At 44.7% G+C, this 15,318-nt stretch overlaps 1 protein-coding gene across 1 annotated transcript in view; it reads left to right on the top strand.

Annotated features, from left to right (window-relative positions):
• Window positions 1-15,318, top strand: part of CACNA1B (calcium voltage-gated channel subunit alpha1 B) — a 275,653-nt gene that overhangs the window by 59,470 nt on the left and 200,865 nt on the right. Inside the window, 2 exon segments of the mRNA XM_044659657.1 lie at window positions 12,358-12,449; window positions 13,718-13,870. Of these exon segments, the coding sequence (XP_044515592.1) occupies window positions 12,358-12,449; window positions 13,718-13,870 (245 nt within the window).

Raw genomic sequence — 15,318 nt, 5'->3', positions numbered from 1 at the left:
AGTGGAATGTAGGTTCCTCAAGGGCAGAAGCTGTTTCTTTCTTTTTTGTTACTATCTCTAGTATTTAGAATAGTGCCCCAATGCCTAGTATAGTACCTGGCAGATAGTAGGGTCTAATAAATGTTTACTGAGCTGGATTAAATTGAAATGTCAGGGAAAAGAACAAGAATATAATGAATAAAGACAATTCTAAATTGTGGTTTGGGGTGAGCCTTGGGAAGCAGCCACATACTTGGGTCACTGCCTTGGGTTCTTTTTAGCCTAATGGTGGAAGGAAGGAAGGAAGGAAGGAAGGAACAAAGGAAGGGAGAGTGGAAGGAAAGAAGGAACAAAGGAAGGAAGGAAGGGAGGGAAAGAGAGAAGGAAGGAAATAAGCATTTATTAGCACCTACTATATGCCAAGCACTATATTAAGTGCTTAACAAATATTCTCATTTGATCCTACAACACCTATTCGCTATTATTGTTTTTGTTTTACAGTTGAAGAAAACGAGGTAGATATAGGTTAAATGACTTGCCCACATAGCTAGTAAGTATCTGAAGCTGGATTTGATCTCACATCTTTCTGACTCAAGGCCCAGCACTCTAATCTCTGTACCACCTAGTAGCCTCTAAGCACTGAGGGTCAATTTAGAAGTCATGGTCATTGTTGTTCATGGGTGTCAAAGATGGCTTTGTATTTCTCTTGATGACCTCTTACAGACCATTCTTAGATGTCTGTGATACCCACTTTGGCTCCTTGCAGTCTCTGCCTGGGGAGCTGGGTTTGGGTCTTTGCCAGTATGGTGGGTGGCCCCCAGTTTGGTGTGGAGCTGGGGGTTGAGGCTGCACATGTTCATGATAAAATTAGGTGGGATCTCCTAGGATATCGCTCTGGCACCCAACTAGGGTGAGTGGGAGCTGGGGATGGGGGTGGGAATCACGTGGTGGGAACTCCTGCAGCTTCCTGGCTACTGGGGCCTGCCCAGCCAGTGCCAAGGACTAGTTGCTCAGTGGTTAGGGCGCCCTTAGCAGTGTCTGCCCCATACTGCCTGCCCTGGTGTGACCCTTAGTCCTAGGATTAGTCCTGGCCTCAGACCAGGAAGCTCCAGGACTTGTTCTCTTGCCTTTGGAATGGGGCCCCTGTTACCGTCCCTCAGTCACGGTGGACAGTTAGCGATGGGGGCAGGTGTCTGCGGAGCAGCGTGGGGAGAGGTCTAGGAGCTGACCCGCCCCCCAGGAGTGAGGATTGAGGGGAAGGTAAGCAAAAGGTGAAAGCTCTATTCTTGGCAGTTTCCTGGGCCACTCCAGAGGACAATTGACTGCCTCTGCATTCTTTTGAAGAGGACAGGAAGAGACAGAGACAGAGATGGAGACGGATACATGGAGTCAGATGTGGATGTGCATACAGATAGAGAGAAAGAGACAAATAACAGGGAATGTGAGATGGGGGAGATAGAGGCAGACAATGACACCAGAGGGATAGCAAGGCTTTGACCATTGGTCAATGAGAACAGCTCCTGCCCTTCCCCCAGCCTCCCTGCTGTTCCCATGGCAACCTCCTGAACTGAGCAAGAGGCCAGAGACTGAGGAGAATCGAGTTCTGAGGGCTCCTGGCGGTGCTGGATCAGCTCCGGCTTCTGCTCCCTCCCCCCACAGCACTCTGCAGGGCACCAGCAGCAGCGGTGTCTGCCCAGTCTGTGAAATGGGGGCTCTGGCTTGGGCCGCCTGTTAGACATGGTCTCTCCCTGTTGTGGAGCTGAGGAAATAAAAGCAGAGACACGAACCATAGTCCTGCCAGTCAGTCCGGAGAGGGCTGGATGTGTGAGAGCCACAGAGAGCCAGAGATTCAGACCGGGTGGGAGTCACAGGGAAGGGGATTTTTTCTGCCTAGAAGCAGGGCACAGCCTCTGCTCAGGAGAATGCGGTGCCATGGTGGGTACTTCTCATAAAAACCTCTTTTCTTATCCAGGGAAGGTGCAGCTGCTCCTTCTTTCCTCATCCCAGCTGCTGGAGAGCCCTGAGGAGTGGCTGTAAGCTGTCTCCTGGGCTTTTCTCCTGATGCCGGGAATTGTCTGCCTGAGAGTGCGGGAATCCCTCCTCCCTCCCAAGCCAGGCCAGCAGGGTTCTCACTGTTCGGTGCTGCCTGCTCTCATCTGGTACTATCTAGTTCCATCCGGCATGGCCTGGTCCAAGCCAGTGCGCTCCCAGTCCCATCTGGTCACATCTGGTCGAGTCTGATCTGGTCTCTTCTAGCCCCATCCTGTTCTGTCTGGTTGAGGGAAGTCATCTTTCCCCATCCCTTTCCATCTTGTGACATCCTGTCTGCTTGGGTCTTGTTTGAGCTCATCTTGTTGCATCCTTCACCACTCTGTGCCATCTGGTCTGGGGCAGTTCTTATACTCCGTCCCCACAGATCCCAGAGTGGACAATGTGACCTTCACTTCCCAGTCTCCAGACTTTGGCTCTAAAGTAACCATCTCCAGCGGATGGAGAGGGGAAGACTTGGTCAGAGGAGGAAATGGGAACAGGAGAAAATCTGGGCTTGAGTCTCGATTTCTACTGAGATTCAGGACTGCCCGTCTGGGACCACTGGAGCTCAGATATGTAAGCATAGGATGCCCCCTTTCTGGATTCCTGGGGTGGCGCCTCGTGGGGCAGGAGAGTGTTGTAAGAAGCGAAGGTATTCTTTAATGTCCCCAGCTCCACTCGACCTCTCATGGATCTCATCCAGAGGTTCGCCTAATTCCTCTTTTGAGAATTCATTCCCAGCTTTGCAACTCCCTTGTATAAGGAATTTTATAAATTCACTTTGCACCCTGGGATATAGAATAATGCCCCGTTATTCATCCCGCATTTCCAACTTTGGGCATGGACGTGTTAGAGTGTCAGAACACATCTGTGTTTCACACTTCCCATAGATTATGAAAATGACATTTCGGGGGAAAGGATAGCTAATGTCTATCACAAATCCACACCGAGAGATCACAGCTCTCTCGTCGAGGTACTTTGTGCATGTGAACATGGGTACAAGCACATTACTTGTGTGTCTGTGTGGGACTGTGTGTAAGCTTTTGGTGTGAGTAGCCATGTTTGGGGGCTCCGTTCATTCAAAACTGTAATCTTGTTGGGTGCTCATTTGGTACATTTTGAATATCTGCTATTTGGGGCTCTGTCCTAAGTAGTGTGAGTGTGTGTGTGTGTGTGTGTGTGTGTGTGTGTAAAACAAAGATAAATAAAGCACAGCTTATGTCCCGTAGGTTGCTACTGTGTGTATAAACACAGATTGTGTAAACACTATCTTTCAGGAAGCTGTTCTACCTGCACGTAAGTGTAGAATCTGTTTTAGGAAATACTATGGGCACCTGAAAACAGTGGCATTTGAGTGCTGCCTATCCCTCATGCCTGGAACATATTCCCACTTCCTTCACCTGGTTGGCGCCTTGGAGAAATCCCTCATTTCTCTAAAAACTCTAAACAAGTAATGCCTTCTACAGGAAGCCTTTTCTAGAACTCCTGAATCCCTTTTCCATTGGCTAAGGCCTTCCCTGTCCCTTCCCCCACGCTCTTATATTTATTTTGAATATGCTTAGTTTATGTATATCTTGTCTCCCACAATAGACTGTAAGCTTTTTCAAGTGAGAGACTGTTTTTTTTTTTTTTTTGTATTCCCAATCAAATACTGTGGACCGTTAATAAGTGCTTGTTGGTTCATTGGTTAAATACAATATTCTTTGGGTATCAACATGGTATTGTGTGTGAGTCAAAATAGTCCTCTCTGTGGAAAGATGGTAGTATGGGAGTAAGTTAGGCATCCTGCATGTGAGTAAACCTGGTATAGTGGATAAAGTCAGTTAGTCACTTAGTCCACAAGCATTAATTAAGCCCCTAATGTCTGCCAGGTACTTGTGTTAAGCACTGAAGATGTAAACAAAGGTTAAAATATGGTCCCCGCCCTTAAGGAGCTCCCAATTGAATGGAGGAGACAATTTTCAAATTGCAAAATATACAGTGGGGGGCAGTTAGGTGGCTCAATGGATAGAGAGCCAGGCCTAGGAACAGGAAGTCCTGGGTTCAAATTTGAACTGAAATACTTCCTATCTGTGTGACTTTGGGCAATCAGTTAACTCCCATTGTCCATACCTTACCACTCTTCAGCCTTTGAACCATGTAGAGTATTGATTCTAAAATGGAAGGCAAGGGTTCAATATCTATCTATCTATCTATCTATCTATCTATCTATCTATCTATCTATCCGACCATCTGTCTGTCTGCCTTCCTGCCTGTCTGTCTACTTGTCTATCTATCTATCATCTATCTGTCATCTATCTATGTAGCTATCTACCTTCCTATCTTATCTATCTATCTATCTATCTATCTATCTATCTATCTATCTATCTATCTATCTATCATCTATCAATGTAGCTATCTACCTTCCTATCTAATCTATCTATCTATCTATCTATCTATCTATCTATCTGTCTGTCTGTCTATCTATCTATCTATCGATCTATCTATCATCTATCTATGTAGCTATCTACCTTCCTAGCTAATCTATCTATCTATCTAACTATCATCTATCTATCTATCTATCTATCTATCTATCTGTCTATCTATCTATCTATCATCTATCATCTATCTATCTACAGTGTAAGTAGAAGGTATTCTCAGAGGGAAGGCACTGGGTGTGGTGAGGTGAGGAGGCAAGTCAGGAAAGACTTTGCTATAGGAGATGGGTTTTGAGCTGAATCTTGAAGGAAGAGCAAGAGGAAACCAAGTGGGGAGGAGGAGAGAGAGTATTTCAGACCTGGGGGACAGCCACTGTCAGGAGACAGACAGCAAAAAGGCCAGTTTAACTGGATTTTAGGATACATGGAGGAAACTAAAGGGTATGATGACTGTAGGAAAAGTAGGACAGAGCCAGTTAGTGAAGGGCTTTAAATGCCAAACAAAGGAGTTTATATTTGGTCCCCAGGGTAATAAGGAACCACTGGAGTTGGTTGAGTAGGGGAGAGATATTGTCTGATCTATGCTTTAAGAAAATGACTTTTGAGTGGAGAGTGGATTAGAGGAGGGATTGACATGAAATGAGACCAACCAGGAGTTTTTAGCTAGTCCAGGTTCTAAGATGATGAGGGTCTGCCCCAGAGTGGTAGCTGTGACAGAGGAGAGAAGTGATTGCATTGGAGAGATACTGTGAAGTTAGAGGCAGCAAGACTTGGCAACAAATGGGCTATGTGGGGTGATCCTGGGTAATTGGGAAGATGGTGGTGCTGGCCAATAAAAGAGATGGCTAGAAGAGAGGAGAGTTGTGGGGAGAGAAGATAATGGATTCTGTTTTATCATATTGAATTTGAGATGTTTATGGGATATCCAGTTTGAGATGTCTTAAAGGCAGTTGGTAATATGAGACTGGAGCTCCAGAGAGGTGTGCTATTGTTTAGTGGTTTCAGTCATGTCTGATTCTTCATGATCCCATTTGGTGTTTTCTTGGCCAAGATCCTGGAGCAATTTGCCATTTCCTTCTTTAGCTCATTTGACAGATGAGGAAATGGAGACAAATAGGGTAAAGTGACTTGCTCAGGTTCACACAGCCAGGAAGTGTCTGAAGTGGAATTTGAGCTCAGCAAGATGAGTTTTCCTGACTCCAAGTCCAGCACTCTATCCATTGTGCCCTCCAGAGAAAGGTTAGGGCTATTCTGGAAATCATCTGCATAGAGATGATATTGGAAATCATGGACATATATATATATATATACACACATATGTACACACACATATTTTGTGTAATATATAACCAAGTAAGAAAGTAGATAGGGAGAAAAGAAAAGCATGCAAGACAAACCCTTGTGGGGCATCCCATGCTTTGGTGAGAGTGACATGGCTGAATATCCAGAAAAGGAGACTCAAACTTTGGATAATGTGGATGACCTAAATTTGAATTTTGCCTTATATATTTTTTACCTGTGTGACTTTCTACAAGTTGTTGATCTGTGCAGCCTCAACTTCCTTATATATAAAATAAAGAAATAATACCCAGACTGGACCCACAGGGTTATTGTGAAGGTCAAATGAAATATGTGAAAAGTACTCATTGTTATCCTGTGAGAATAAACATGTCTCTCTGGGTATATAGAAGTATGGCACTCTGTCAGCAGTACCACATCATCTTCCTGAGTTCAAATCTGTTCTCAGATACTTCTTAGTAAGTGACCTTGGGCAAGTCATTTAACCCTATGTGCCTTGATTTCCTTATATGTCAAATGAGATGGAAAAGGAAATGGCAAGCCATTCCATATCTTTGCCAAGAAAACCCTAAATGGGGTCAGAAAGAGTCAGACATGACTGAAACCACTGAACAACATCTCCCTATATGACACAGTGAGGATCCAAAAAGATCTTGGCAAATGAGAACACTGGGTAGATCTCTAGTGTGGTGAAATGAAACTGAGTAGGGATGAAGGTAAAGTCTTACCCTTGGGCACAAATACTGGCTTCCCAAGTACAAAATGAGGAAGGCATGGCTAGAGAGTAATGGTTCTGGAAAAAACTTCAGTGAACAAGGTACTGTGGCAACCACCAGAGCTCATGTAAACAGGATATATAAGAGGGGGCAAAGCTTCTGGGAAAAGGTAGAGAGAGTCTCACTGTCCTGTGACTTTATCAATCTAATCTGGAATATTGTGTTCAGTTCTGTATGCTATGGTTTAAGAAGGACATCGATAAGTTGGTGAGTGTCCAGAGGAGAGCAACCAGAGAGGATGGTCAAGGGTCTTGAGGCCATGTCATATGATGATATTGCTTCTGATGATGGAATTGGGCATGTCTAGCCTGAAGAAGGGAAACTTCTGGGACAGGGGGAGGTGAAGATAGCTACATCTAATTAAAATGGGCTTATAATGTTCAAGAGGGTTTAGACTTGGTTCTCTATGGCCCTAGAAGGCAGGACCAGGAGCATTGAGTGGAAGTTAGAAAGAGGCAAATTTAGACTATAATTCAGAAAATGTTTTGTGGCAATTAGAGCTTTCCAAAAGTAGAAAATGTAGAACTAGCTGCTTTAGGAGATAGTTCCACTTCCTTGGAGGTCTTCAGGCCCAGTCTGAATACCCATTTATTGGGTATATTATAGTGGGGATTCCTCTTGCATTTGGCTTAAACTAGATAGCTCTTGAGGTTCCTCTGACTCTCAAATTCTATGATTCTTCATATTCTGTAGGTGCGAGCAAGCTTTTGTTTATGAGAAAACTCAGTATCCCTATGTACATAAAGTACTCTCTACATTCAATACTGAAGCACAGTATCTAAGCCCATTGACTACATAGGCTCAAGACACCCGAGCTTTGATGAATGGTGTACTTTGTTGGATGGTTGAGACCCGTGAGACTTATGGATCTTTTCTTAGAGTAATGGTTTTAAATGCATAAAATAAAATACATAGGATCACAGAGGGAACTAACTGGGTTGAAATACAGTGGTCAAAATGTGTGTGTGGGAAGCCAAGTTCCTAGAGCCAATGATAAGAACTCCTGGAGAAGGTAACTATTGAACTCAATCCTGAAATAAATGAAGAAGTCTTAGAGAAAACAAAAAAAAAATGGACAAAAACCTAAGAGGCAGGGTAAGGAAGGAAGGCATTCAAGGAATAGGGGACAGCTTGTGCAAGGCAAAGGAAACAAGAGAGGGAGTGTCACATGGAAAGAACAGCAAAACTATTTTGGTGGGACTCCAGTGTGGATAAAGGTGAATAATGTTCGATAAAACTGGATGGGAAGGTTGGGGCCACGTTGAGAAGGGTTTAAGCCAAAGAATAGAATTTATATTTGAGCTTTGAAGTAATATGATCTACTGGAGTTTATTGAGTAGGGTGTGCTAGTGGGGAGAGGAGAAACCTGAGATCAATTAGGAAGCTACTATAACAGTCTTGGAAAAATGGACGTGAACTTGAGTATTGACTATGTGAGTGAGAAGGAAGGGACTGAGGTGAGTGATATTGTGGAGGCAGTAATGACAAGATTTGGCAACTGATTGGATAAGAGGGTGAAGGACAGTAAAGGCAAGGCTGACCTGCAGTTCGTGAACCTAGGTGACTAGAAGGAGAGTGGTCTCCTTGACAGAAATAGGGAAGTTCAAAAGAGATGTGAGGTTTAGGGAAAAGAGAGTGTTCCGTTTTAGACATTTTGTATTTGTTAAATTATGACTCGCTATGTCCCAGGTATTGTGCTTATAGGACAGCTATCCAGGCCAAAATGACCAATAGGCAGTTGGTAATGAGAGATTAGATGCAGTTAGGTGGTATTATGGATAGAAAGCCAGACTTTGAGTCAGGAAGACTCATTTTCTTGAGTTCAAATCTAGCCTCATATGCTTCCTAGCTGTGACTCTGCCTAAGTTGCTTAAGCTTTGCCTCAGTTTCTTCATCTGTCAAATGAGCTGGAGAAGGAAATGGCAAACCACTGTAGTATCCCTGCCAAGGAAACCCCAAATAGGGTCACGAGGAGTTGGACATGACTGAAGCAACTGAACAATAAGAGATTAGAGCTCATGAGAGAGGCTGAAGCTACAAGGTAGAATGCAAGGAGGGCCCAGAATGCTAGGCTAAGCAGCTTGTATTTTATTCTAGCAAACCTAGAAGCAATAAAGGGACTTTGAGCAAGAGAGTGACATGGCTAGACCTGTTACAGCTATGTGAGGGATGAGTAGAAGAGGGGAGAGACTGGAAAATCAGAGAGACGAATGAGGAGATTCTGATAGTGTTTAGGCTATAGACGATGATGAGTCAAACTAGACAAGGACTGGGAGGTTGAAGAAGAGGAAGGCTGGATGTAGTTCTTACATCATTAGTCTCTCCTCAGTTATTATCTACAGCGTTTTTTTTTTTCTTTTAATCTCTAAGTAGCCTTCCTTAGTCATACTGGGCAGAGGGATGGTGGGGACCCACTCGGAAGGCAAGTTAGTGGTGGGACTGTGACCTTCATGGGGTCTAGGAATGATAGACTTGGCTGGGAGCAGTGGGACAGACGGCACCAGGGAGAACAGCAGCCCCTTCCAGCTGGGCAAACCTTCAGGGAAGCTTGCTTTTGGTTTAATCTGCACATGGAACTGAGCTGCCCACAGAGAGTTATTAAAGCCACAGATCCATTTTCAGGAAAGCACGACTGCCCACGGTTCAGGCCTCTGCCCCTAGGGAGCCCCAATTTCAGTTTTGCGTATAGGCTGCAGGCCAGATGGACCCAGGCTACAACTCCAAAGCCTGAATAAGCCACCTGGGGGCCTTGAGAAGGCAGGAAATGAGCTGATCCCCTTTCAATGTATGTGGTCCCACTGGCTGGTTCCACTACCATTTTTTTAAAAATTGCCTATCTCACTCAAGTTTGAAGTACAGTGTGCACTCATTGGTCTAATCCCACTAATGATTGGCATGGGAGCTTTGACCTGTTCCATTTCTGACCTGGGCTGAGTTGCCCCTCCTTAGGCAGCCTCAGGGTTGCCCCTTACTCCCATTTTGCTGTGGGATTTATCAGTTTAACCTACTGTAGCTCAGAACTGCCAAACTTAAGAGCTCTTCCAGCCTCAGTCTCTCCAATAGCAGAGATTATACCACCATGCCTAGTTCTACGCCACCATTTTTTATTGAACACCAGAGTTGGAGGAGACCTCTAAGACAATCTAATCAAATCCCCTTATTTTGCAAAAGGGGGAGACTGAGGCCCAGAGGAGAAAAGTGGCACTGAGTCAGTGAAAGGGTCAGGCTCTTTTTGATTCATTTGCCCTGTATGTTCTCTGCCTCTGCCCTGCTGTCTTCTTCATCTTCCCAGAGCTATAGTCTTTTCTAAAAGCAGATGCTGAGATAATGGTTTAGCCAGGGGCAGCTGAGTCTGAGCCTGTGGGTATTCTTGGGTGCTCTGACTTCTCAGCTACAGGAGTGGTCAGTCTGTGGCTGGGATCAGGTTAGTTGGTGAGGCTGGCTTCGAGGTCCATGGCTAGGTTTCATTCATCAACCAAATATTTAATTCAGCACCCCCTTAGGGGTTCAGACTGTGCGCACCACTGGGTGAGATAATCAAGTTTGAATAAGACATAGTTCCAGCCCCAGTTTGGAGAATTTGTAGTCTAGAAGTCAGAGGTCCTTCTCCTCCTCCTTCCTCCACAGGGTTCTGGGGTCAGCCCTAGAGGCCTGAATAGGTCAAGCCTGCTTAGTGGTCTTCCTCTGAGGTTAGGAAACTACTTAGAAGCCAGCCATGTCTCCCTCTTTGAAGCAGACAAATGTAGAGTGACTGGACATGTTATTGAGAGGGGCTGGAGCTTTGTAACTGAAACCCTGTCATTGTCTCCCTAGTCTTGGCTCAATAATAATATACCTGAGGAAACTAAGGTCCAAAGACATACCACTGATGCTGAGCTCTTCCTATGGGGCCATTTCTACACCCTGAACAAGATCCTGGGGGACATCACGTTATGAGTAAGGCAGCGAGTAAATATTAAGTACCTACTGTATTCTTTTGTTGTATTGGTCACTCTGAGGCTAGAAATCGGGTCACAGATTTAGAAACACAGAACCAGATTTTCCTTGGAATTTAGCTAGATTTTCTACTTGAGCTGATTGGTGGTTTCCCCTTTAGCCTTCCTCTTCTAGCTATCCATCCTCTAGCAGGGCCGAATAAGATGGAAATAAATCACTTTTTCTCTAGGGGTGTTAAAGGGTAGAGGTCCCCCATAGTTAGAAGGATTTTCTGTCCTCTCCCTTGGAGGCCAGATTCCTGGGGGTTTGGGTAAAAGTGCCCAACTGGTACTACAACATTTCCCCACAGTGGAACATGAGCCCAAGAGACAAAACAACTTGGGGAATGGGGCAGTTATTAGCCTCGTGGAATGTTAATTTTTTGGTTAATTATATTCTGAGTGAATAGTGTAACTGTTGACATCCCATGTGGATTCCTAGCTTTCACAAAATGAGAATCCAATCAAATTCAAAGATTCCATGTTTCTGCACTGTGAGCAATCCTGGCTCCAGGGAGGAGACTAGGAAATGAATCTCCCTCCCCTCTTTTCAGTCGTGGGAGTCTCCAGATGTGAAATGTTGCATATCCTGTCAGACATATTTGATATGTTGGTGGGTTTTGCTGACCAGCTTCCCCCTCCCCCAATCCCCCATCCCTTTTTTTCATTCTTTGTTGCAAGCAATAGTTTTCTGGATAGGGGAAAGAGCAAGGATATATTCCAAAATATAGCAATAAAAATAAGATTTTCTTTAAAAGACCCTATGATTCTAAGTCACAGAACCAGAGAAGGATTTTTCCTGTGCATCCTGAAAGCTCGTAGTACCTTTGCTATTATTGTAAGGCTCAGTGATCAATGAGGTAGGACAATGGATGTAGTAGGGGAGACTTGCTTGGTTCAGACCCTTGTACCCATATGCCCTGGATCAGTCTCTGCTTCCTGGCTCATTCTGTCACACGAGAGCCTGAGGCAGACAGTGCAGAATCCATTGAGTTCTAGGAAATGATTAGTTCTGGGTCAGTAGACAGCACTGACCAGAACAGCATATGTTGTCTTTGGCTCTTCTCTCCACTCCTCTCCAGAGTTTTTCAGGGTAAAAAGTAGACCAGTGCTTTTTCCTACAGCCTCCCATCCCATAGATATCTGGGGCAGAGGGAGCAGGTCCTGGAGAAGAGTCAAGACAGCTATGGATGTCGAGATCTTCCCACGGGGCCATTCCTACACCCTGAGCAAGAGACTGGGGGATGTTAAAGCTATGGGTCAGGCAGAAAGTAAATATTTACTGAATGCCTTCTATGTACCTTGGTAACCTGGCATCGCAGGCTAAATGCTGGGGATGTATAGAAAAGCAGAAAACCAGTCCTTACGTTCACAATTTAAAGGAGTTAGAGGGGCGGGGGGCTCAACAGCTATGTACAAATAACATCCTTGCAGGCAATTTTGGCATAATCAACAGAGGGAAGGTGCTAGAATTAAGGGGGTTTGGGAAGTATTATTGACCATTATGTGAGGGAGAAGGGGGAGCTTGGAAAGTAGTCTGGAGGTGAAGGCCATCCCCATGTATCTTCCTCCAATGTAAGAGCCTGAAATTGTGTCCCTTATCTATGGGGACCTCGTCTCCCCCCCCCGGATGGTGTGTTTCTAAAGCCTGAGGATAGAACTGCCGCCATATTTCTGTTGTATACTCTTGGATCCCAGCTTGGGGACAGAATTCACAGATCAATCCATCCACACAGAGGAGACAGCAAACTCTCAGGTCTTGCCTTCAGAGAACCCAATGTTAGGGGGAAAGGGGAAGGAAAGAAGAAGATAATTCCATTTTATTTCCTCCATCTGAAAATTGACTTTCCTTTTCTCTCTCTCTCTCCGGTTTCCACTCAGGATTCTGGCCACAGCCGGCACTGAGTTTGACCTCCGGACCCTGCGAGCTGTAAGAGTGTTAAGACCATTGAAGCTGGTGTCAGGGATTCCAAGTGAGTTTGGCAAAAGTTGTTTTGTGGCTTCTGAGTCTATCTCAAGATGGTCTCCTCTCCCTCCCTTCTTCCCCCATTCCCCACAATGCCAGAGGGCCTCCTTCATTTCCCCCCACCCCACAGGTGCTGCCCAGAGGTAGAGACAAGCAGGTTAATTTTGGAGGTTTCTTCCAACTCTTGCAGACATTGAGATGACTAGACCCCAAAGATGATGTAGCTGGTGAAACAGAAAGGCTTTCATTTCTGAGTGTGTAAATGTAACCCAGGAATAACAATGGCAACAAGAGGCATTTTATAAAGCCTTTTAAAGTTTGTAAAGCACTTTGCATACATTCTCATTTAAGCCTCATAGCAGCTCTTCGATTTAGGTAGCACAGTTATTCCCCATTGTAGATACAGAAACTGAAGTTCAGGGGAAATAGAGGAACTTAGCCATGTTCGCATAGCTGATTTGTGGGATGTGAACTCAGCTCTTGCTGATTTCACATCCTGTATTCTATCATTACTCTCCAAAGCCTCTTTTTTATTTTTTAAACATTTATCTTCTATCTTAGAATCAATATTCTGTATTAGTTCCAAGGCAGAAGAGCAATAAGGGCTAAGCAATGGGGGTTAAGTGACTTGCCCAAGGTCACACAGCTAGGATGTATATGAGGCCATATTTGAACCCAGGATATCCCATCTCTAGGCCTGGCTCTCAATCCCCTGAGCCATCTAGGCTCCAAAACCTCTTTCTATCCTAGAGGAGGAAATGATGATGGTGGTGGTGGTGATGAGGGTGAGGGTGATGGGGATGATGACAATGGTGATGATGATGGTGGTAATGATGATGGTGATGATGATGATGATGATGATGATACACAGAAAGCCTCAGTCTCAGACACTGACTAGTTGTATAACCCTGAGCAAATTATTTGAGCTTTATCTCCCTCAATTTAAAAGCAATAGCTATCTTTTATATAGCACTCTAAGGTTTTCAGAGCATTTTACAAATATTATGTCATTTTATCCTCATAGGAATTGGGGAAGTAGGTGCTATTATTATCCCCATGTTATAAATGAGAAGACTGAGGCTGAAATGTTAGGTGACTTGCTTAAGGTCACATAAATAATAAATGTCTGAGTCCAGCCTTAAACTGTAGACTTCCTGACTCGATGTCCAACTGGCTGTCTCTAGCACCACCTAACTTCATCATTCATTGTCCTCCACTCCTGAGGAACGGGGTGGTTGGGGTTATTGGAGCTGATGCCTTTGTCTTTTTTCCCAGGCCTCCAGGTTGTGCTCAAGTCCATCATGAAAGCAATGGTGCCCCTGCTACAGATTGGCCTCCTGCTTTTCTTTGCCATCGTCATGTTTGCCATAATTGGACTTGAGTTTTACATGGGCAAGTTTCACAAAGCCTGCTTCCCCAATAACACAGGTGAGGGGCCAAAGGCTGGGACCCATCCCACATTTTTAAAGTTCTAGATCTGCCCCAGCTGGCTGGAGGTAAAGGACCACACAGTGGTTTAGTGGCTGGCCTTGGACACTCTGGCTGTGTTTGTGTCCTGAGGCTTGGCCTCCCTGTCTCACCCAGGATGGATGTGCAGTGACCTCACTGTGGAACAGGGAGAGCTTTGATCTGCTGTTTCCAACACAGGCCTCCTTGAGCTTCCTGGTGGTTCGCCATATTGGTGCCAGACTTAGTGAGGACCCCTGATCACCTACTGTAGTTCTGAACTCCCCAACTCAAGTGATTCCCTAGCCTTAGCTTCCTGGATAGCAAGGATTATAGACCCCACAACTTCTAAAATGTGCTTTTTGGTATTAACATCAGAAAAAGCCTTTGATCCTTGGATTTTGAGAGTTGCAAATTACTTCAGAGATGGAAGATTCCATCACTGGCCATCCTTTTCTTTGTTTGAATTACTGACTCTCAACAGCCCCTCAAGGAGGTCAATGATTGTGCTGACCCCTGCCCTAAAGGCCTTTCCTGGGAGAATGGGTTCCCTTCTAGGGAACCCCTCTAGGTTCCTGGGTTCCCCTCTAGGAATATAGACAAGGAGGCCTTCACAGTGCAGTAAGTGTAATGACACACAGCGAGCAAGTGTCAGAGACAGGATTTAAACTCAGATCTTTTGATTTGAAAGACACAGTGGCTAGGAAGCCCTTGTATGCTTTGAGGGAAAATGAACAGGTCTCTGTATGCCTAGGACTGAGGGTAGTCTAATCAGGCTCTGAGGGCCAATCCAAGGGATACTAGCAAGTCAGACTGATAATAAGGAGAGGTACTTCTCCCTGAAACTCAGGTAAGTGGACCTGTGGCCTAAGCAGAAAAAAATATCTTGATCTAGGGTCCCAACAAAGAGCAAAAAGCCTCAACTCTGGGCTGAAGGTAATAATTAGTTGCCCTGGAAAGAAGAAAGGGTATGACTCTGATATTTAGGCCTAAAGGAAGAATCCTTTGGCTAGGAGGTGTCTGGAAAAGCATTGGGCTGGAGAAGCAGGACTTTAGAATGGAAAGAATATTGGCTCTGGGCCTACATTTAAATCCCAGTTCTGACACATATTACCTTTGTGACTTTGGGCAAATTATTTTAATCTCCTTGGATCTCAGTTTTTTCATTTGTAAAATTTGGGGAAAGAGAACCAACAGACCTAGAGTGTATATTGAAACATTTTCTTCTCTCTCTCTCTCTCTCTCTCTCTCTCTCTCTCTCTCTCTCTCTCTTTAGTTGCTTTTTTATCTTGGATCATGGCTAATGCAGAAACTTATTTTGCATGTCTACACATATTTTTATTACATATGCATGTAATGGTCTTTATTTTTCTTGCCTATTCAATGTATGAGGAAGGGAAGAGAGGAGAGAGAAAATTTGGAAATGAAAA

The sequence above is a fragment of the Gracilinanus agilis genome, chromosome 2 (assembly GCF_016433145.1).
Source record: "Gracilinanus agilis isolate LMUSP501 chromosome 2, AgileGrace, whole genome shotgun sequence".
NCBI classification, from domain to species: Eukaryota; Metazoa; Chordata; class Mammalia; order Didelphimorphia; family Didelphidae; genus Gracilinanus; species Gracilinanus agilis.
This window is presented reverse-complemented; position numbering and strand designations above follow the sequence as displayed.